Here is a 22,456-nt window from a genome sequence, read left to right as displayed (position 1 = left end):
AAAGGGTTTCGGCCCAAAGTTCTTCTCTTCGTCTTTTAGCACAATTGGACAATGATCCGAGTGATTTCTATCTAACGCGGTAACTGTAAGGCTACTCCAGTTTCGAAAGAACTCCTCGGAAACCAAGAAATGATCTAACTTACTAAATTTTAACCCATCGTCGCTGACCCGAGTGAAGGACCTACCCCCTAGTGGAATATCCAAAAGGATATTGTTATTGATAAAATCATTAAACCACTTAGCCCTATACTCAATGAAATCGCAATTGAACCTTTCAGATCGATCTCGCACTTCATTAAAATCACCACAGAGAACCCATGCTTCATCCCGATACTTCTCTAGAAGTCCAGAAAGAGAACACCACAGCTTTTGTTTATTAGAGTCGTCGTGTGGACCGTACACGTTAATGACATTAACTCTACAGCTCGTATTCTTCCATGTACCCCGAACTCCAATAACAGACTCAAAACTAAAGATATCATCTGCTACGAAACAGTTAGTATCCCATATTAATAACTGACCACCCGATTTCCCAACTTTTAGTTTTTGAATAAATTCACAATCAGTGGAACCCCACAATGAACAAATCCATCTCCCATTGATCTGATTCAGTTTCGTTTCCTGGAGGGCAAGAAAGCTAGGTTTCTCTTTACAAATTAAGTTTTTAGTCCACCCAAATTTATCCTTATCCCTACTAGAATTCTCGATACAAAATCCCCTGATATTTAATGAAATTATTTTCATGGAAAAAAGAATGAAAACGATTTGAGAAAAGAAACCTTACTGCTTAGAAGGCCTTGCCTTCCATTTTAACCCCAGTTTACTTCCGTATTCACGAACCGTCTCACTATTGATTGAAATGGCCGCTCTTGTAGCTTCACTACCGTTCGTATTGGAAGAATTGGAATTACAATTAGTGCACTTAGATCGAAGTGGACCATCGCCTGGTTTAGTCTTCCTGGCAATATTTTTGATGTTCATCATACGTGATGAAGATTTCCACTTGTTTATCGATGCCCAACAACAGTCTCGTTTAGGTGGAATCTTGATTTTCTTCTGATTTATTAAACTTTTACCAATTGATTTCCCTTTTTTGATTCCAGTCGAATTAATCCGGTGACCGCTACAGTTAATTTCCTCATCGCCTTTATACAAAGATTGCCCATCGACTTCAGGTTCAACTGGACCTGAATTTACATTATTGGGACCCAAATCAATTGGGCCATCCTTACCTTCTAATGAAACGTTTGCATCTAGCCCAGCCGAACCATCTCTCCCAATAATATCATCTAGTCCAATAATATGTACAATTTCATAGTGAACATTTATAGTGACACGGATGGAGTATAATATACTCATTCAAGGCAACATGAGTCATCGAACTTTAGCACATTTTTCTCAAAGTTCAACAAATGGAATGTCGAAATTCAGCCTTATCCAACTCCCACCGGCGTTCCACTGGCATTACATTTGCCCAAAGCCAGTGGCATTACACTTGCCCAAAGGTTCTCTAGTTCTATTCTCTTTTCCTTTTTTTACGAACAACGATATCGGCATCACCCAGAGGGAACTTAACCCCCTTCGCGATCATATGTCACACACACACGTTAGAGAGAAACCCAATTCGCGGTAGCTCGTTTTCGTCGTAAAGAGAGAAAAATTCAACCTTTAATTAAAAGTCATTTCATTAAATATGTTTGGGGAAGAAAAAATTTGAAGCGTAGTAGACGTCGAGATAAAAGTCGATGGTATGCAAGGTATGTTATCGATGATGTGATGAAAGTTTCGGAGGAGGACGATGATGAAGTTGATTGTTGCTCATGTTGCTCATCCTGCTCATCTTACTCATCCTCGGGCTCGGAAACGTAGATTTCATGGTCGTGGTGTTTTAACGTTTCGAGGTTGTGTATGTTTTGAGATTTCGTGTATGGTTTTTTCGTTTGGATCTTTGGTTGTTGTGCTAGGGGTGTGAGGCTTTGTTAGATTGTTTCTCGTGTAAATTAGGTTCGTTCGAGTTTTTGTTTGTAAGTATGTTTGTGTGGCCTCGTGTAATTCTAGCTTCTTGCTAGTTTGTTTCTTCTTATTTATAGAATTTGCTTGCCTTTCAAAAAAAAAAATTACCACTAACCACTCATAATGAGTTGTTCAGCGTCCTTGGCGTTTATAAAGATTCACAAATAGCAACTATTTTTAAGCATCTTTGTAACGAAATTCATAGGGAAAAAACCAATGGCAACGAAACAAAGTGAGGCCAAACTTTCCCCCTTTTTGTTTTTTTCATTGTTTGTGTACATAATCCACTACTATAGTTAAGTGTGGTCCAAAAAAAGTAAAATTCTACTGTCTTTTAGTCTTTCTAAGCAATAGCATGACATTAGTTTTACCCGTGACCACTTGTTCAAAGTATATATGAACAAATCATGTAACACATTCAAATAGTTATAATGTTAGCATTTTAAAAAAGTTGAAGATTAATTTAAGTTTGACATATAGATATCAGTATTAGTAATACACTTGCCATAACTGGCTACCTGCAACTATTTTAACAAACAAACAAACATTGAAATTCAGTCAATACTCTTTAGTTGTCATTGGGTCTTGTCTTCGGGCTTATTATCAATTGCGATACTGGAAGAGTACTTTTTGATTCTCAAAGAGATAATGATGCTCGACGAAATTCCCAACATTGGGAATAAGTATGACCAAATGTTTGACTTTTTTGAGTCAGACCCGGTGGATGAAGCTACAGCTGCACCAGCAAGGCTACCGATGGATGTGTTTTGTAAGATCATAGGCAAGCACCCGAGGACAGTTGGCATGAAAAAGTCCCTAAAAAAGCGGACGTTTGTGGCGGCTAAAGCGTAATTGATGACATACGAGGGTATGGGAGAGAACCGAGCTAAAAGAACAAATTTCCAACCGTCACGTTCGACTCCTCTTGAAAGCACATGGAAGTATTTATTTCCATGTGCCCATTGTGTTGCTGAACTAGAGCTCCGGAAAAGCAGCCTGAAAAGGAACATTAACGGATTATCAAATTTAATAAAGGACAACTTTATTTTCAGATCGATAGTTACTGTACCTTCAACAATGACAAGAAATAACAATACTATGCTTACCAAGTAAAAACAACCTTCCTTAAAAGTGTACTGATTTAAGATAGAAAAAAAAAAAAACATTAAGCACAATGCAATTAAGCTTTAATCCATTTTAGTTGCAAATAATCTGACCAAGTTCACGGCAGCTGCAACAAAATTAATCATCACATGTAACAATATATAGTCTCATTTTCATAATTAATGTCCTTTTTGATCATCAACATGTTTATTCCATAAAATATTAGGACTCGTCAACACCATATAAATCCTCTGATTATTAGACCTACAAACACCAAGTAAATATCCAAATACGACATATAACGTAGTAATTAAATTAATAACAGATGGCTATGTGAATTTAAATGCACATTAAGTTTCAAATGTTCATTTAAGATTTTAAGATACTCCTAAATTATGACATGGAAAGTGAAAACAGTGAGAACTCCGAAGTAAAATTTTTACAATACCAGCCTTGCCCAACAATTGAAATTGTATACTGATAAAAATCTAGAAAAAAAAAAAAAATTAAGGAAAAGCAAACGACCACTAGATTTCATAAAATAAAGCCAGGTTGTGACATATCATCTACAAGAACGACAAAATGACAAAACATCTAAATAGCCTAGCGCGGATTCAGCAATCACATATCAATTAGGACTATATTTGGATAGACGAGTTTCATATTCCTAGGGAGTTAGAGACATGTGAATTTGCTTTCCAAGTTTACACGGCGAAAGATCATTAAACAAATGAGATGTGTCAAGTTTCAGGAAAATAAGATGTGACACTCAGAATGAAGACAACTCATGGGCTAATTAGGTTGATCTTACAGCAGCAAACACGTACAAGATGATATTTAAAGGCTGTTGACAGGATCCAGATACATTACACTGAGAATGAGATTCCAAACAGTTAAGGATAAGAGAAGTGTATATAGATTCATGTATGTATGGGAGTTACATATACATATCAAACACCATAACCTAACAAGGAGGGCGTTAGTTATCCATAAGTTAATATGTAAACTACCAGAAGCTCATCTAGAACATGCAATCTCTTGAGTCACCAAAGTCACATGACAAAAGTAAAAAAGCAGCAAAATTCTACAATTATATCAGAAACACAATAGAATATACTCAAGAGAAAAAGCCACATGCGCAAGATAGTCTACGTTCTATCAAGGAACAGACCTCTAATCATATGTTCTAGTCCGTAATATACAAATATTGATAAATAGGACCTATTATTAGCAACAAAATCAATTATAGTCACATATAATTCAAGACAAAGACATCAAGCTTAATAATCAAACTACTGAACAATCAATATCCAAGCGAAACTTGTAAAATATTGAATTGCAATTGCAAGGTAAGTTTTTAACACAAACCTGCACATGCAATTATCAACGTTTACTAATCAAAGAACATTTAAATGAGTCCTTCCACCCCGACCAAGAACATTATTAAGAGAAAAGGTTCAAATAAGAAATAAGGATCATTATTTTGATAACAAGTGTAATCAGCAGAATGTCAAAACCATAAAATATCAACATGCAATATATGAATAAAATGCAATGGATGTCATGTTCAAGTGGAAGGATGATTATTGTCCTCCTCCTACAAGAAAGGTGTTATACTGCTCCATAAGTTAACTTTTCTTATGTGTATATAAATGCCCAAGTGCTGCAACAAGATCCACTCAATTATCTTCTACAAGCCTTTAATCTTAAAGGAGTAAAAAAAAGTGGCTCTTTCCGACCAACAAGCAACAAAATCTCCATATAAATACCTCAAAGATTACAAAAAATTTAATTATTCACTTATCATTAATGCAGAACTATGTAAGCTTTCATCCAAAAAACTCCTCTAATAATTTCATATCTACAGGCAAAACCGCACAAATTTTAGTTACCGCAAACTGAAAAACAAATTCAGCTAAAATTCCACAGAATGAAACTTCACAAAACTGTGCAACACCTTGTAAATCTTAACTTACTACAAGTATTAGAAAAAGACATCTTTAAATTTCTGTACTTCTAGAATAAACTTTAAAGAAATTTGACTAATATTGTGTCAGGTGATACATATGCAGCTATTGAATGTTAACCCTAAAAGGCTACAAACTAGAATTCAAAGTTAAATTCAAATTAGTCACAGATCAACAATCTAATCGTAACTAATTTCAACAGTAACAGTTAAACAGTAATAAATTCAGTAACAATTTATAATTATGTACCTTCCGATCCAAAATGAGAGCGAAGCACCGAGAACTTTAGCGGAGAATACACAAAGCAACGCCGGAAAGAATCCGAACAGTAAAGAAGCACCGGCTTCGAAGAACACGGCGTACGGAAGACATAAAGCGAGTGTAATTGTATGTATCATTACGTACACAGGAATCGCCCAATTACCTAATCGATCTGACATGTATTTGAAGGATTCAACAACCGCTTCTTTGTTCCATGACGATGATGATCCTTTGAATTTTAAAAGTGTGATTACTCCGATTAGCACCGATGCTAGTAATAGTAACCCTAGCTTCCGACCACCGGCCATCGCGACTGTTAGAAACGAGGTCGGCGATTGCTTCTGCAGCTACTACGTGAAGTGAAATGAAATGAAATATTGCCGGCAAGTTGTTTTAAACGTTGGCCCAGTTATATGGCCCAGGTTTTCTAGACCTAAACAGCCCAATGGGTTATTTGATCACTATTATACTTGATGGATTTGGATTTTGCTAATGATAACTTTAAGTATTGTCATTAACATGTATTTAAACACGGTAAATCATTTAAAGTACACTAACCACAACCCTAAGAACTATCGTTAGCAAAATCGTTTGAGTTTATATAACGATTAGTCTTTTTTCTTAAAGATTGTAAAAATACTCCTGCTAAACGCAATATGCAAACATGCAATTTGCGGGTTACTTTCTTTTCACTATTTATTCGGATAAAATCTCTCTCGAGATTTTATTGATTTTTCGGATAAAATTTTTCTCTTTTAAATATATGGTACTTTACTCGGTATTTTTTAAAGTAAACAAAACACAATCTTATTTGATCCAATTAGAAAATAACTATCTAACCATCTAAGAGAGTTTGTTTAATTACTTAATATAAACTAATGAACAAATATGAAACTTGGGGTAATCATACATACATACTCCGTTTTATGCGATCTTTCTAACTTTTAATTCGACTCGTACTAACTGCGCAACACTATTCATGTCAAAAGAGAAAGGGATGAAATCGATATAGAGCAACACCGCAATTTTTCGTGAAAAATCTAAATTTCAAAAACTAGCCAAATCATCTAGGATCAAGAAGGGATCACTCGAGAATTACTCGTTAGTGCATAATTGAGTATTAGAAAACATAAACTCTCACTCTAAACATGAAATTAGTTTTTTGAGATTTAGAATAACTCAATACGAAATGTTCTCAATCAAGGAGAAATTAACTATCACGGATACGATCAATTCAAAATGGTTAAGAAATGGATTTCAAAATGGTTAAGAAATGGATTAAAACTGGAATTTATGATGCTAACCATCATAGACCCAACAAACCCAAGTGTTTTGAGTCTCATAACTTGTTTTAGGTATGCTTGAGTGGAGTTCTACAAGGCGATGATTGGATAATTGATAGTGGTGCACAACCAACATGACTGGTGACAAGAAGTTCTTCACTGAATATAAGGAACACAATGTTGGTGACATAATCTTTTGGAGGTGATGTAAAAGAAAAAATTATTAAAAGATTATTCTAGAAAATGTGTTGCATATTACTAATGTATACTTTCACTTGATATGTGTTCATAGAATATGTGATAAAGATTACAACATGCTATTCACTAAGTTTGGTTCTCATATTATCAAAAATGGTGAATATGCTATAGTCGGTACTACGAAAATATGTCTATACACTTATAAGTTAGATGATCATAAACATGTTGACATATGCCTCACATCAATATATAATAACACTACCTTATAGTATAGGAGACTAAGACATGTTAACATGAAATTAATTCACAATATATCCTTTAAAAAAATTGTTAGAGACTTGTCTAAATTAAAGTACAATAATCATTTTTGTGACACATGTAAAGTAGATAAACAAGTCCATACAAACCATAAACTTTAAAAAAAATTATATTAAAACATTACCTAGAACTCTTACACATGAACTTATTTCGACCATCTCAATCCAAAGTTCTGGAGCAAACTTCTACACTTTAGTAAGTAATTATTGATTTTTTTAAGTATACATGGACAATTTTTAAAACACAAAAACGAGGCTTTTGATCATTTTAAAATATTTGGCATTAAACTATCAACCAAATGATAATTGTTGATGATGTTTGCGCATGAGGAGCACACTAGCTCCAAAAACGCAACTCACATATCCCAAGCTGGCTTTCGTGATTTGCTACCTGATCCTTATCCAAATAAGATTTACCGAATGTTATAGATTATTTTTGATAACCTTTTAGCCATGTAAATAGAAAGGCTAGAAAACATTTATGCGTCACAATGTTATACCAGTGTACGCTTAGGAAATGATTGATCGACTATTCTATTTATAAGGTTAAAACGTTATCCGAAAAAAATTATAAAAATATGAAAATTCTTATCTGAAATCTTATTCGAATACGAATCAGGTCACAAATCGCAAGAGCCAGCGTGCAATTTGGGAATTGCAATTCGGACAATTGCAGGTTGCAACCCCATTCACAAGCTTACTCTTACAAGGGTATAAAATCAGGATAAATTATTAGTATATAACGTCTAGAAAAATAGCATTTTGATTAAGGTTGAGTATTGAACATTACAGTAGCTTTTAGATATAAAAAAAAATGCGAGCTTTTCTAGAGGAGCTTGAACATACAATGTGAAATCTCGTTGAGCTCCAGGTCGGCTCGATTACAACCTCATATGGCAAATCAATGTTATGGGTAAACAAGGCAAACTGTTTCTTGCAATGCAATAACTAACATATTTTTTAAATGTCACTTAGTTAAGTAAACCACACGTCATCTTACAAAGTGATGCCTTATCACACCTCTTTCTTCATCCAATTCAAAGTTACCAAGATCAAATTCTGGGCTTGTAAGGAATGCCTTCAGATCTGTAATTCCATAATCCAACACCTGCGCGCATCAACACAAACCAAAACAACCATCAGCTCATGCAACTAATTCCCATCTATATAGAGATGAATAATACAGAACTAGTTTATACTTTATACCTTGTTTTGCAACTCTTCCACCTTCACGTCGATATGTGTAACATCTCTGTTAGATCCAGGTACCATTTCTTCAAACTGCAGCGCCTCTTTCACCATTTGATGCAGAAGATGCAACACAGTCGCATTGAAATCCTTCTTGAATGTCATGTACTTCTTAAAGCTCTGCATAAAAAACTCGTTTTTAGAATCTTATAATCTCATACATTAGAATAATGTGCTTCCTAAATAGTTTTACAATACCTTTTGTAGAGCCTTTTGCACTCCAAACTTTTGAGTGGAAATAAATGAGTCGAGTAAAACTCGAATTGCCATATCCACATCTTCTTGAGTGACGTGTCCTCTGAGGTGCATTCTGGCATGAGCTTCTGACATCCTAATCATCGATTCTATGTGCCTCACAGCTATTGGAACACCTTGCCCATGCTAAATGATTGACATTCAATTAGAACAAAATGAATCCACATATATTTTAATTTTAAGTTACAACAATTTAATGAAAAACTTACTGATGATTCTCTTCTTAATTCAGCGTACACTTGTGTGAGTTTGTCTAGATCAGCATCATGCAACCTTGGGAATACATTTAACTTGGCATACGTGATGTACTTCTTAAGCATATCTTGAGAGAGTATCTGAAAAGAATGTTAATTTTTATCAAACTAGAATGGTAGAGGTGGTCAAATCAAGTTATATTTCATCCCAACCCAGCCTGGCCAACATGACCGGGTCTCAAACATTACCCATATTGACCCAAGGTCATTCTAACCCATTTACCAAAAAAACCAACCCATTTGCTACCTTTATCAACAAGGCAACATGTTAAGTAACTTACAGGAGACGTATTTAGTTAAGGTACCTCAGGATCCATTAACATGGAAGAATCTTGAAAATCTTCCTGAGAATTGTTGATAGAGTTGTTATCCTTAGAACCTTTGGGCGTGGATTTGAAATGACTATCAACAACAAACTTTGCAAGCATCTCATCCATGATCGGGTCAACTACATCCTGCATCAAATCATTACCATACATGTTAACCACAAGTATACAACACACCTGAAGATGGAAATAAAATTGCTTATATGATATAAAACTAACCTTCACGACACACAAAACGTCAAATCTGGAGACAATTGGATCTGTTAATTCAACATTTTGAGAGAAGTTTTTTGAAGAATCATATCTGCAAATGATGATCAGGCATTAGATTCATATGGGACAATAAGTGTAACTAGAAAAACTTAAGACATCAAAACTAAATTTACAATTTTGCCCCACCTTCCTCCGATTGGATTAGCGGCAGCAATGACAGAACAACGAGCTTGAAGTGATGTCACTATTCCAGCTTTAGATATACTGATGCTTTGCTGTTCCATTGCTTCATGAATACTCACTCTAGCGAAGGTAAAAAACCATTATCAGATATTTACTTTTAGACAAAATTACACAGATAGTCCCTTTGGTTTTGTACCAAATTGCTAGGATAGTCAAAAGTAAGAAATTTTTGATGCAGATAGTCCATGTGATGTGCACACATTGCACGGATAGTCCAAATCACTAACATCATTAATTTTTTCCGTTAAACTAGCGACATTAGTGATCTGGACTTTCCTTGCAATGTGTACAAACCACAGGGACTATCAGCATCAAAAAAATTCTTTTTTTTTACTATCCTAGCAATTTGGTAAAGACCAAAAGGGACTACCCTGTGAGATTTTGTCATACTTTTACTTCAAAGCTACAAAAAAAGAACGATGAGAAACAATGCACAACCATATTTATATACCTATCTTGATCATTCATTTTGTCAAACTCATCAATTAAACAAATTCCCTTATCAGCTAAAACAAGGGCCCCGCCTTCAAGGGTCCACTCTCTTGTAACTGGATCCTTGTGCACAGCAGCTGTAAGCCCAACAGCAGAAGCTCCTTTTCCAGTTGTATAAACTGCCCTTTGTCCAGTCTTTTCAACATATCTAGAAACAAATTTAAACAAATGTTAAAACTTGTTACTGATTCATGTATGATTCAAATGTGGAATAAAAAAAAGCTTACTTGAGAAACTGGGATTTTGCGGTACCAGGATCGCCCAAAAGTAGCACGTTTATGTCTCCACGCAATCTATGTTTTCCTTGCACATTTTTCTCTTGGCCTCCAAACATTGCAAGAGCAATTGCTGTCTTTATGTCCTCGTGTCCATAGATTGATGGAGCAATAGACTTGATAATCTGCACATTATCCAACAATCTTAGTTTAAAATCAGGTGTTACACAACAGATATTTACAAATAACATCAACATAGAAAAGGTATGATATCGAAAATTCAGATGGGGGTAGTAATCATGCATCTTATTACGAGAGAGAAAACACTAACGACATAAATCAGAAAAAAAAAAACGAAATATATTTGTATCTTCTAAGACTCCTCGTATTAAAAATGTCGATCATGGCTGACAAAAAATCTTAGAGCTGTAACCATGCATTTCAATGTGAAAAAACACTAATTATATGGCATACATCATGAAAAAAAATGAAACAATGTGCAAATCATCAATGCATCTTATCATATTCCTCAAGTTACATACTGATGTCAATCATGCCTGACTCTAAATAGTTAGTCAATTTGGGTCTTCCATAAGGGTTTGAACCACATTTTAAACCATCATGAAAGAATAAAAAAATGATAAGGCATAACTTAAATCAACCCCGAGGCATTAGATATAATATAAGTATAGATGTAGCATATAATATATAATAACTTCAATAAATAAGCATCGAAAATCGTACCCTTTCTCCAATCCGTGGGTCTTTAGATAACTTCTCGATTTCTTCCTTATCCTCTTGGGTAAGTTTATAGGCCGAAAATAAATCTTGCTTCTTCGTAACATGGTTTGCTTCAATCACAGTCGCGAAGACAGGAAACCCGTTTTTTGTATTCAATGATAAATCAAAGTTGTTTGTATAAATGCCAGTGACCTCCTGGAGATTTAATCAAAAAAATAAAAAAAAAGTTCAGGTCTTTACTGATAAGCAAGTAAACAGTAACGCATATAAGTTAAGGTAAGCATAATACAATCTCTTCTCCAGGGCGAGCACAATCAATCAGATCGTTCAGAAGAATCACTTCCTTGTATCTTGGCAATCTGCCAGCTGGCACAATGCCGGGACTCTCTTGCAGAGTAAGCTTCTGATAATTCCTGTATATGGTCTGTCACAAAAAAGTTTCAGCAAACAGATTTTTTTACATACTAACAAAAAACATCAATAAACATAAGTCACCTGCTCAACATTGACTGTGAATGGCCCCTTTGATTGGCACTCTGGGCAAGAACCAACTTTGACCTCTGAATATGAATTTTGAAAAAAAGGCCCCAAAACTGTTCCACATTTGTTACAATCATATTTCACTTGTTGCAACTGAGGAAAAACTCCAGATCGCCGGGTGACAACTCCTCCAACACGAATCATTGTGTTTAAATGAATCTGCCTGAAGAAAAAAAAATACAAGGCTGTTCTCAAAATGCGTACATTAAAGTCAAGAATATAGCAGTTTCTAACCAGCAAAAAGTAATTACCTTATGTTGCGAATCTGATCGTATACAGGCAAGTTGGTAACCCTAACATAGATCTTTTGGTGAATTCTTTTGTAGTTTGGATGTAAATTAAACACAACTTTATTGGCAACTTCCTCCATGACCTCAAGAACAGACTGGGGTGCATCTGCCAGCCATATGGCAATATTTGGGTGGATATAGATAAACTGTTTGTAATCAATCTCTAAACTGCACTTATTGACTGCAAAAATGAATTTAACAATTATATAATGCTCACGCAGCCAATATCCATAAGTTAAAACTAAACCCAAGCAAAAATGAGACAATTAACCTGACACCATCTCGTTTATTTGCCTAAGATATTCAAGGTCACGATGTTCACTCTTCGGGTTCTGATAAGTAAGAATGAATTCCTTGAACTTCTTGGCAATAAAACGTCGCACTTCATCTCTCATGACCCACTCCCTTAGTGTTCCCTGAACACGGTACATTTCAAATTCACCTTCATCATCGTCTTCATCATCCTACAACATGTTAAATGATAGTTCAGATAAGTTAAATAAAGAGAAACTGCTGATGATGAAATAATTAAACAATCTGAAGTATGAGAGGAACTCCATTATGCATACCTCATAATCAGTCATAGGCACATCAGTGTCATCATTGTCCCCACCACCTTGTCGGCCGCCGCCACCTCGTCGACCACCACCGCTGCCGCCTGGTGAACCACCACCTCCTGGTGGACTACTTGGTACTGAATCACCTCCGTCTGGGGGTGAACCTGGAGGCTTAAAATATGCTCTAGTTCTTTTTGAAGGCCGGTAGCTGTCATCATCTGTATCTGTAAGCATGAATATGAAAACACAGTTGAATCAAAATTTAAATAGTAGTAGTGTTTTGTAAAGCCTTTCAATTTGCAATAAATGACATACGCACAAAGTTACAAAGTTTAAACATGGAATCTTAACCTTACATTAATATTTATTGACCTTATGTAAATTGGTACTTTATAGTGTAATACCGTTATACAGACTGCAAATTGTTTAGCATATATTCATATGTAATAATATCATACACCGCGTGAAACTCTAACATAACTTAGAGTTCATGGCTACAGACAGAGCAATGATTAATTTCATTGAGGAACAATATAGATTTTCTAGTTATTTATTTTTTTGAAAGTGCAAAATATATAAAATGTCATTAATACCCTAAACATACAATTTTTGTACATATTATAAAGCTTTTTGAGCCCCCTGCCCCCTTTTTATCGCAATGTTAAGATGTCTAATCGCTATTTAGGCATACAGCACCTAAAATTGTACAATTAACAGCAAAATCAAGTCCGGCTACAATTATTTGTAATTAGAGATAACTAATGGACTGGTTGTATAAGATTTAAACAGCACAACAGTAAAACCCTAACTGACCTTGATCATGAAGTAGCTGAGGAAGCTTTCGCTGTGAAGCAACACCATCTCTAGCATCAAGCTCAATTTCTGCAGCCCTACGATCCGCCATAATCTGATCCAAATCCCTCTCATCTTCATGAGATTCATCTAACCCAACCGATTCGTATTGATCGTGCTCATCCATCCTCCGATAATCACTACATTTTCAAAATAATACATATATAAGTATTAAGTATCATTAGTAATATGAAATATGAAAGTAAAAATGAAAAGCAGAAATCAATTAAAAGCTTACTTAATGAAATCACCAAAAAGATCTTCGCCTTCACCTTCATCCTCATCGACGTCATCAAGTTCGTCACGGATAATTTCTGGATCAACAGCAGCCTCCTCTTCTTCGTCGTAATCGGAGTTGTTTTCAGACGTACGGCTATTGAAAGGAAGTTGATCTGTGTTAAATCCTGCTGACGTAGGAGAGTCAGGTGTTGACGGTGGATTGCCGTTAAATTGACTGGAATTTAGGTTTCCGTGATCAGATGAAGACGGCGACTGATTGGAACCGTTACCTCCATTATCATTTTCTCCCGCCATTATTATGTTCTTTGGTTGTGAGTGACGGGTGCTTCACCGTATTCTTTCACTTTTTAGGTTTTAGGTCGCTCTGGTTTTGGCGGGAAATTTTCGCGCCATGAGTAGGCCCACACCCAGCAGATTTGGCCCAATATGACACATAATATGGTACATGGCCCAACCACATGATCTACGGTTAAGCAATAAAGTTGGTAATATAGAAATATTATTTTTTCTTTTTTCCGAAAAACAAAAAACTTATATAGAACTTAAACATTTCACCAAAAGTGAAAAAAGTCTCGCAAATACAAAAATCTAAACATACCGGGATCGCAACACACCTGAAAAGCGAACATAGACTACCCTATAGAAACAAACCAAGCAACTTTGCTAAAATAAGGGGCAAAGCGATCGGAAAAACCCAACTAAGACAACAAACAAACAAAAAATGTCGACCTAAACACAAATACAACAGATACGCGAACAATACACAAAACATATAACCTATCAACTAACACTAAACCGAAAGCGCCAAGGAACTCAAACACCGAGGTTGTCCACCACCTTGGAAGCCTTCTTGCCCCTCAAATCCGGCTTGAAAAACTTGCTCTTGACTTGTTTGTACGTGACCACATTACCCGTGTATGACCTATAATCGTAGGAAATACCGTCGTCTTTACGAAGACCCCGATGCGTTACCATCAAAAGAAATTGAGACTGAGTTATGCCCGACTCGAACATCCACTTGCTCCATCCCCTAGTCAAAAGAACCGAATAAAATATCATTATCTTCGTCCCGTAAAGAAAATGTTCCAATCGGCCTGGGCTTCTTTTTAATTTGATGGTTGTTTTTCACCGCTCCAACACATTCAAACACAACATTGTGTTCACAGGTAAACCTCCAAGCTTTTAGACATTTTTTTCGCATTTCTTGCCGTAACACTAGAACGCTAACGGACCGTCTTCCAAAGTTTTACCAACAACACTACTAGCCACTCAATTAAGTTTGGCCGAAGAAACAATAACCCCAATAGTTGTTGGTCCGAGACATTAGGCACCTTGCATTTTGACACAGAATTAATATGGTCTAAATTAACAAAATCCACAAAATCACTAGGTACTTGGGTAGTTTATAAAGGCTGTGATTAATTTATAGGTAGTTGATAAATGGTTATGTAGGAATACTTCCTCTTTGGCATGTAATATGAAGTTGCATCAAGATATGATCAATTAACACATTTAAGATTGCATATATACCCTGCAAAACTTGTATAAACATCGAAATCAGAACCATAACCGCATTGGATAACTAGCAAAACTCGACTCAAAAAAACTTGTAGCCTAAACTATGAACCGGCACTAAAAACAGCCATTGTCTCTGAACGAGGATTTGCTAGTTACCAGACTTGAAGGCGTGACACATGGATCTACACAACAATCCCAACCTAACACAATTCAACCCATCAACTTTGCCGATGTAAAACGATGCTTTCATTGATATCAAGTTATTTGAAATCACTTATTTGATTATAAAAATCTTCATTTCCTCCAATTTACGATAGAATGAATCATCAACAGTGTAACACTTCCAAACAAGCAACCCCCTACGACACCTTTTTCCTATATAACATAAAGCGATCGACCATAAACTTTATATTCTGTGATGTCCATGGATAAAATGAACTCATTCAAGTTTTATATCCTGTGATGTCCATGGATAAAATGAACTCATTCAAGTTCAACCCACCCTGTTATCAATAATTAATTAAAGACCAAAGCAAAAACAAACTTTGATTAAACACAATTAGAATGTAGCTCAAAATGTTGGATTTCGACAATGCCAACTTACATCGGATAAGTTATTCATAAATCATGATGATAACTTATTCATACTTCCTAGCATTTGCAAATGCCATCAATGTTACATATCACATTCTACAATACATTTTATTGAACTCATCATGAGTTCTTAAAACCAAAATTCATACAGGTACACACCATGCCAGGTTTATTAACTATAACTCACCATTTGCGCGCACTCAAAAGAAAGCATACCACAATGGAATTAGCCTAATCATGTCAAACACACACCTTCATAACACCATCAGACCAGATCAAGCCTTTTAAAACTACCACAAACATTACACTCCATCACACCCTGATTTGCAGGGTCAGGCAAAGGAGCCAACGTACCCCAACAGTTCTTTCGATCACACATATAATTCATAAAGAAATACGCGTGTGGAAACTCGTCATCCCCTTTCATCGCATCACCATCTTCACCGTGCATTTCTTCATCAACATCCTCATCCATATTCGTTTCATCATCATCATTTTCTTCTTCTTCGTTCTTACCATCCTTTTCATCCATATCGACCCCATCTTCCTCACTTTCGGACCAATTCGCCTCCACTTTACACCGATCACAATCACAAACAAAACCATAATCATCACTCAACCTCTTTTGCCTCTCAGAATACTTCAAATTTACCGGAAAATAACTCAAACAAATCTCCCTACCCTGCGGCACATCATGTACCATCCTAATAGTGATCTCAGTATTCTTACCTAATTCTGATCCAACAACATCAATATAATCAAACCTACAAGCATTCGGAAGACAATCGTGATTAAAAAACGACGCAACCGGATAAATTCCATACGCTCTAACCGACCGTTCCTCTGTTTCTTCAGCAAACGGTTCCATTAATCCAAACGCATTTAACTTATCCTTTGCAAGTAAAACCCTAACTAGATCCACACTAAACCCTAATTCAATAGACGGAGGACGACATACAGACGAAATAAGTGAATGCAGAAAACTAACTGATTCCAATTCCGAATCTGATGCAGATCCTTGAAGAGATAGTAGTAATTGAAACTTTTCAGGTGAAATTAACGCGAGGTTATAAGCCGAAACTAGAAATCGAGCTTGTAATTGGAGTTCTAACGGAACAAGGTGGTCGGAAAAGTATTGCCGGAGATGAATTAGGGTTTGACAGGTCCATGAAGTGTGTGAGGTTGTGGAAGCCATTGATTGACAATTAATTGTGCAAAATTGGGAGGTGCAATTGGAGCAAGAGATGATTGGTGAGTTTTGTGAGATTGTTATGAAGCAATTTGAACAGTAATTAGTGGTGGTGTGATTGTTGGGGTGAAATGGAAGGGCGGAGTAGAGAAGGATTGAAGAGTCACGGAGGATGATTTCGCCGCCTTTTAAGGGGCGGAGAGCGACTATTGCTCTTCCTTTTCCGTTAATCTCCGTCATAGCTACCGGCTGCGGTGTTGACATGGCTATCTGCTTTGTTTGTTTCAGCTGGTTCTAGGGTTTATAAAGGGGTTTGTGTCAGGTGATGACGTGTATTTAAGTCAAACATGCTTTGAACTGTAGAACATGATTTGAGGCGCTGTACTTGCTATCTTAGACCACTGACTTTAAAAAGTTGTCACTTTTAAATATTTACTAGGAGTAAGGCCCGTGCGATGATGCACGGGTGAAGAAACAATAATTTTAAATTGAAAAGTGAATATAACTTGATTTGTTAGTTAAGAGATGCAATAAATAATATTTTGAAAACTAAAGTACAAATGCTAATAATATTTAAATGAAATCTCTATAACCAACTTAATAAAAACACTAAAGAAAACATACTATTTACTTAACTATAAACATAATTGTACACGAAATTATATATCCATAGATGAACTTCAAATGACTTAGAGATGATAAAAAAAACTACAAAAACCAAAGAAAAACATTATATGTACAATAGTAATATCTTAATGAAGTGATAACGCAATACACATAACGTTAACTGAATCATGAAATGGACATTAGAAGAGCAAATCGACATATATAAGTGATGTTAATGATGAGTTTCACACTTTCATTTATGAAATGTGAGTAATGTGTATATGAAAATTGAGTATTTATAGGAGAAAATGTAGCAACTCAAAGAAAATGAAAGGAATAAGAAAAATGAGGTATTTAATTTAAGGAAATGAAAAATTTATAACTCTCGCTATTATTTATGACATAACTTAATTAAGTTTAAATTTTATTTACTTTAAGGGTAATGTTTGGTTAAATGGTTAAAAGTTCATTAATATATCGTATATAGGACTCAACTTTATGAGTATTGTAAAGAACTTAAATTTAAAAGTATCGTAGATAGAGGTAGATATAGATGTAGCTTTGAGGTGTTGTAAATTTTGTTTACCATAATTTAAGACTAAAGAATCATCATAAACTAACAATGAACGTATTGAACCATTAGTTAAACTAATAGTTAATAATTAAGTATAATAAAATAGGATTAATAATTTTTTCCTATAGCTTAATTTTATCATAATTAACAATTAAGTATATTGAAACTATTACTATTATGTATGACAAAATAATTAATCATAACATTCTTAAATAACAGTTATATTTGAAATATTTAATATATGTTATTCAAAATATTTCACATTTTAAATTTTAAACATCATTTATCATAATGGTTAATCAATCATTGTTACCTTTAGAAATTAATAATATATGTATTTATTTTATGATGATTATTATTAAACTATTTAATATAAATAAAGTAAAAATATTAAAATATTAAGTAATTGAATTAATTGTGCTTATTCACCAGGAGTCAATATTTAGTTAGATATAGACTAGCGACTAGTGATACTGACTAGTGATAGCTTAATAGACCCCGACGATTTATTTTTATTTAGTTATTAAAATAAAAAATTAAAATTACTTTTACATAACTAAATGCTCGTATCTTTTTAAAATTGTTTTATTACAATATTTCCAACTATAACGCCTTTCTTCAAAATTCAAATTAGCACATTGTCACAATAGTGACACACCACCATTTACTTCACATTTTCTGGGCGATAAAACCGGAGCTTGTGAGCATTATTTTTAACCGCATGTGACATCCAACCTGTTAGGCCCATCCAACCAATCTAATCGAGTCCCTTTGATCTGTGTAAAAAGAATAAAAATTTGAAAGGCAAACCCTCAAAGTGCAGCAAGTGGGGATTGAACATGGGTCCATTTGGAAATTTCAAAGCATCTTATTACCAAGCCACCACTTGGGGTTATCTGTGTTAAAAAAAAAAATACAAACCAAATTCAAATCGTTATAACCTAAATGGGTCAAAATTCAACCCCTCTACTTTAAATGAACCCCGTATATACATCATTTAAATTTCATTGATGTGAAAAAAGTGGTAAGAGAAAAGACAAAATTAATTCGTTGATCTCTAATTTTTACTTAAAATTTCATTGATGTATCTACAATATTTTGTATGTACCCTAATACTTGAAAATATTGTGTCGTTGATAACTGAGAGTAACAGACATCATTTAAATGTCGTTAGTGTGCATTGCGTGAGTTGCATACGATAGCTCTATAGTCTTTTTACGGATTTCTCTATTAAATTATACTTAACTCATCAATTTTTCATGGGTAACCCTAATTCAATTGATACTTCAACCTTTGGAACTCAAATTTGATTTCCAAATACAAAATCAAAATTTCATTTTTACAATGGTTGACTGTTGGTGTGGCAGACGCGCTATAGTTCGCACTTTGTGGAATTCGAAATTTTCTACTTAGAATTCCATGAAGTGCGAAATATAGTGTGTCTAGCACGCTAGCAGTTGACCATCGCGAAAATTATATTTTGATTTCGAATTTTGGAAATCGAATTATACTTCTAAAAGGTTGAAGCAACAATCGACTATGGGTTACAAGTGAAGAATAAGTGAATTATAAACTAGTTTAATAGGGGAATACAAAAAAGAACTAAAGAGCCCTCGTGTGCATCTCACGTGATGCACACTAGCGATATTGAAATAATGTCCCGTTACTCTCAAGTACCAATGACAAATCACTTTTAAACATTAGGACAATCCACGTAAAAAAATAGGTCTATCCATGAAACTTTAAGAAAACATTATGGAGCAAGAATGTAATTTTGTCTTAAATTCCAGTTTAATTTAATTTCATGTTAAAATATTGATTAATTTTAAATTTGATCGACTTTGATTAACAAATCCGTTTTTGCACATTAACCGATGTTGATCGTTTAAATAAACAGGTTTTGAAAAATCGATAAAGACTATTTATTAGTAATCGAAAACGCTGATTTTTTCTAAACAGGTTTTGAAAAAACGAAATAGACTATTAACCAGTAATCGGAAACACTAATTTTATCTGTAGCAGTTATTTATTTAAGGGTTGTTTTTACTTGAACTATCTTTGTCCATTTCTTGGACCATGTGCACCTTGAAAAAGAAATAACGTGAGTTTTCATTATGTGAGTTTTATGATAAATTTCAAAACATTATAACCTAAATGGGTCAAAACTAACCCCTCTACTTGAAATGAACTCCGTACATACATCAGTTAAATTTTATTGATGTGAAAAAAAGATGTAAGATAAAAGACAAAAATACTTCGATGGTCTCTGATTTTCGCTTAAAACTTCATTGATGAATCTAAAGTATATTTTGATGTACCATAATATTTGAAAATGTTGCGTCGTCGATAACTGAGAGTAACAGACATCATTTAAATGTCGTTAGTGTGCATCATGTGAGTTACATATAAGAGCACTTTAGTCTTTTTACGGACTTCTTTATTAAAATATACTTAAATCATCAGTTCTTCATTGGTAATCATAATTCAATTGATGCTTCAGCGTTTGCAACCTTAGTTCGATTAACAAATACAAAATTAAAATTTCATTTTTACAATGGTCGTGGTTGGTGTGGTAGACGCGATATACTTCACGCTCTGTGGACTTCGAAGAATCTTATTTAGAAGTTCATGAAGTGCGAAGTATAGTCCATGAAGTCCACGAAGACTTTTTTTTTTTTTTTTTTTTTTTTTTTTTGAAAAGCAGTCCATTAAGATAATTATGATACATGTACAACCATAGTTTTATTTTACAATTAAAAAACAATATGATCTATATAAAAACAAAAATAATGAATTAGAAATCAGGTAAACTTTAAACGACCACCTCCATCAAATGTTTTACACCACCGTTAAATGGATTACAGTAACAATTTAATTAGTTATTAAATCAACAATCAAATTCATAATCTATTAATATTAACTTCCATCTACCACCACCTTCCATTTTCAGTCACCACTACCAACCATCTTAGGCCACCACCACAAACCAGAAAAAGCACATAGAATCTTAGATCTAAATCAGGAGCGGCGGTGTTGGAAAGGGGCCACCAACTTTTTTCCAGATCTACTCCGATATATAAAAAATTACGAAACACCGTACACATCACTGCGTTAGGAATACAAATCCGACTGAACCCTTTAAATTTCGTCCATATCTGATAACCATACCGCCACCACGTGGCGCCACTCTCTGATGCCGTAAAGTTTCTTTTTCGGGTGTAGGCGGTGTCGTTGTAGTACTTCCTTCCGGAGACGGGGAAATGGATGGTGGAACCTCACTTGCCATAAAACACGCCGGAAAATCTTGTACAGTGGTTGGAAATTGCAAAACTCCTATTGGTAATCTCGGTAGCGTGTGGTAGTTCATAATACTGTCAAATCAGTTTCGAAATGGTTCATAATTTACAATGCTGTTCAAAGGTGGTGGAGGTGTCGTTTAACAACCACTCATTTGAGATTAACATACAAATCAAGTTATTTGGAGTTTGTGAGTGAAAAAGCCATTAGAGAGAAAAATAGGGGGAGAAAGAATACCATGGTGGTTTTTATGTCTTCATTTGTTTAGTTTGCTTATTGTACAAAACAAACGTGATAAAATGGATTACCGATAAAGAATCGGATCGTTGCTATTGTGATCACGTCTTTTTGGGCTGTTTGGCGGTTTCGAAACGGAGTGGTTTTTAGCGATTATTTTTGTAATATTAGTAGTCTTTTTGATGTCATTAGATTACCTTTCTTTTCGTTGGATTAAAAGTAGAAGTCATCTAGTTTCAAATTGGAACTTATGGCGCTCTATGCCTTTGTAATTTTCTCTTAGCGTCTTGCTAAAGTTCGCTTTATTAACATAATCTTTTTTTGCTCGTGAAAATGTGTAACAATTTCAGTCTCAATTTTTTTTTTACCTTATTTTAGACTTATCTTTTGGACCACTCAGTCCCAATAGTAGGACTCTTGTTTAATTGAAAGTGGTATACTATACTTTATGAAATTGTACAATTTTTATGCATCACAATACGTGAAAAAACCATCAATTTAGATCATTCCCAACGGTGTACGTTCTGAGCCGCCCTCAAACTTGCCCTCCGAGGGCGCCATTGGCAATGGTTGTGCCCTCAGTTGTCCTCAACTATTTCCTCCAGTTTCGCCCTCGAGAATTTTCTCACAAAGCATATTGCAAGACGAAATCTTTACCTCTCTTCATTTATTTGTGCATAATGCATTTGTACTAACATCTAAGACACTTGTAAAGTAATTTGTTTACAACGGTGTACGTTCTGAGTTGCCCTCAAACTTGCCCTCCGAGGGCGCCATTGGCAATGGTTGTGCCCTCAGTTGTCCTCAACTATTTCATCCAGTTTCGCCCTCG

General features: G+C 34.8%; 3 protein-coding genes across 3 annotated transcripts; all 3 read right to left on the bottom strand.

Moving 5' to 3' along the window:
- Window positions 1-2,404: 2,404 nt before the first annotated feature.
- Window positions 2,405-5,714, bottom strand: LOC139847011 (uncharacterized). The gene is made up of 2 exons (XM_071836608.1): window positions 5,334-5,714; window positions 2,405-3,009 (listed from the first exon to the last, which is right to left on the bottom strand). Exons 1-2 carry the CDS (start codon window positions 5,651-5,653, stop codon window positions 2,589-2,591), a joined length of 741 nt encoding a protein of 246 aa, XP_071692709.1. The 5' UTR covers window positions 5,654-5,714; the 3' UTR covers window positions 2,405-2,588.
- Window positions 5,715-8,055: 2,341 nt separating this feature from the next.
- LOC139849897 (DNA replication licensing factor MCM2-like) lies at window positions 8,056-13,903 on the bottom strand. The gene is made up of 17 exons (XM_071839512.1): window positions 13,608-13,903; window positions 13,331-13,509; window positions 12,530-12,741; window positions 12,232-12,424; window positions 11,922-12,141; window positions 11,626-11,833; window positions 11,420-11,554; window positions 11,134-11,325; window positions 10,402-10,574; window positions 10,134-10,322; window positions 9,626-9,742; window positions 9,446-9,530; window positions 9,206-9,355; window positions 8,856-8,981; window positions 8,590-8,772; window positions 8,350-8,511; window positions 8,056-8,251 (listed from the first exon to the last, which is right to left on the bottom strand). Exons 1-17 carry the CDS (start codon window positions 13,901-13,903, stop codon window positions 8,135-8,137), a joined length of 2,937 nt encoding a protein of 978 aa, XP_071695613.1. The 3' UTR covers window positions 8,056-8,134.
- Window positions 13,904-15,672: 1,769 nt separating this feature from the next.
- LOC139847727 (histone-lysine N-methyltransferase ASHR2) lies at window positions 15,673-17,215 on the bottom strand. The gene has a single exon (XM_071837451.1). The coding sequence runs from the start codon at window positions 17,172-17,174 to the stop codon at window positions 15,987-15,989; it is 1,188 nt and encodes a 395-aa protein (XP_071693552.1). The 5' UTR covers window positions 17,175-17,215; the 3' UTR covers window positions 15,673-15,986.
- Between the last annotated feature and the right edge of the window lie 5,241 nt (window positions 17,216-22,456).

Source organism: Rutidosis leptorrhynchoides, chromosome 5 (genome assembly GCF_046630445.1).
Source record: "Rutidosis leptorrhynchoides isolate AG116_Rl617_1_P2 chromosome 5, CSIRO_AGI_Rlap_v1, whole genome shotgun sequence".
Classification (NCBI taxonomy): domain Eukaryota; kingdom Viridiplantae; phylum Streptophyta; class Magnoliopsida; order Asterales; family Asteraceae; genus Rutidosis; species Rutidosis leptorrhynchoides.
The sequence above is the reverse complement of the archived record's forward strand: the minus strand, read 5'-3'. Positions and strand labels throughout refer to the sequence as shown.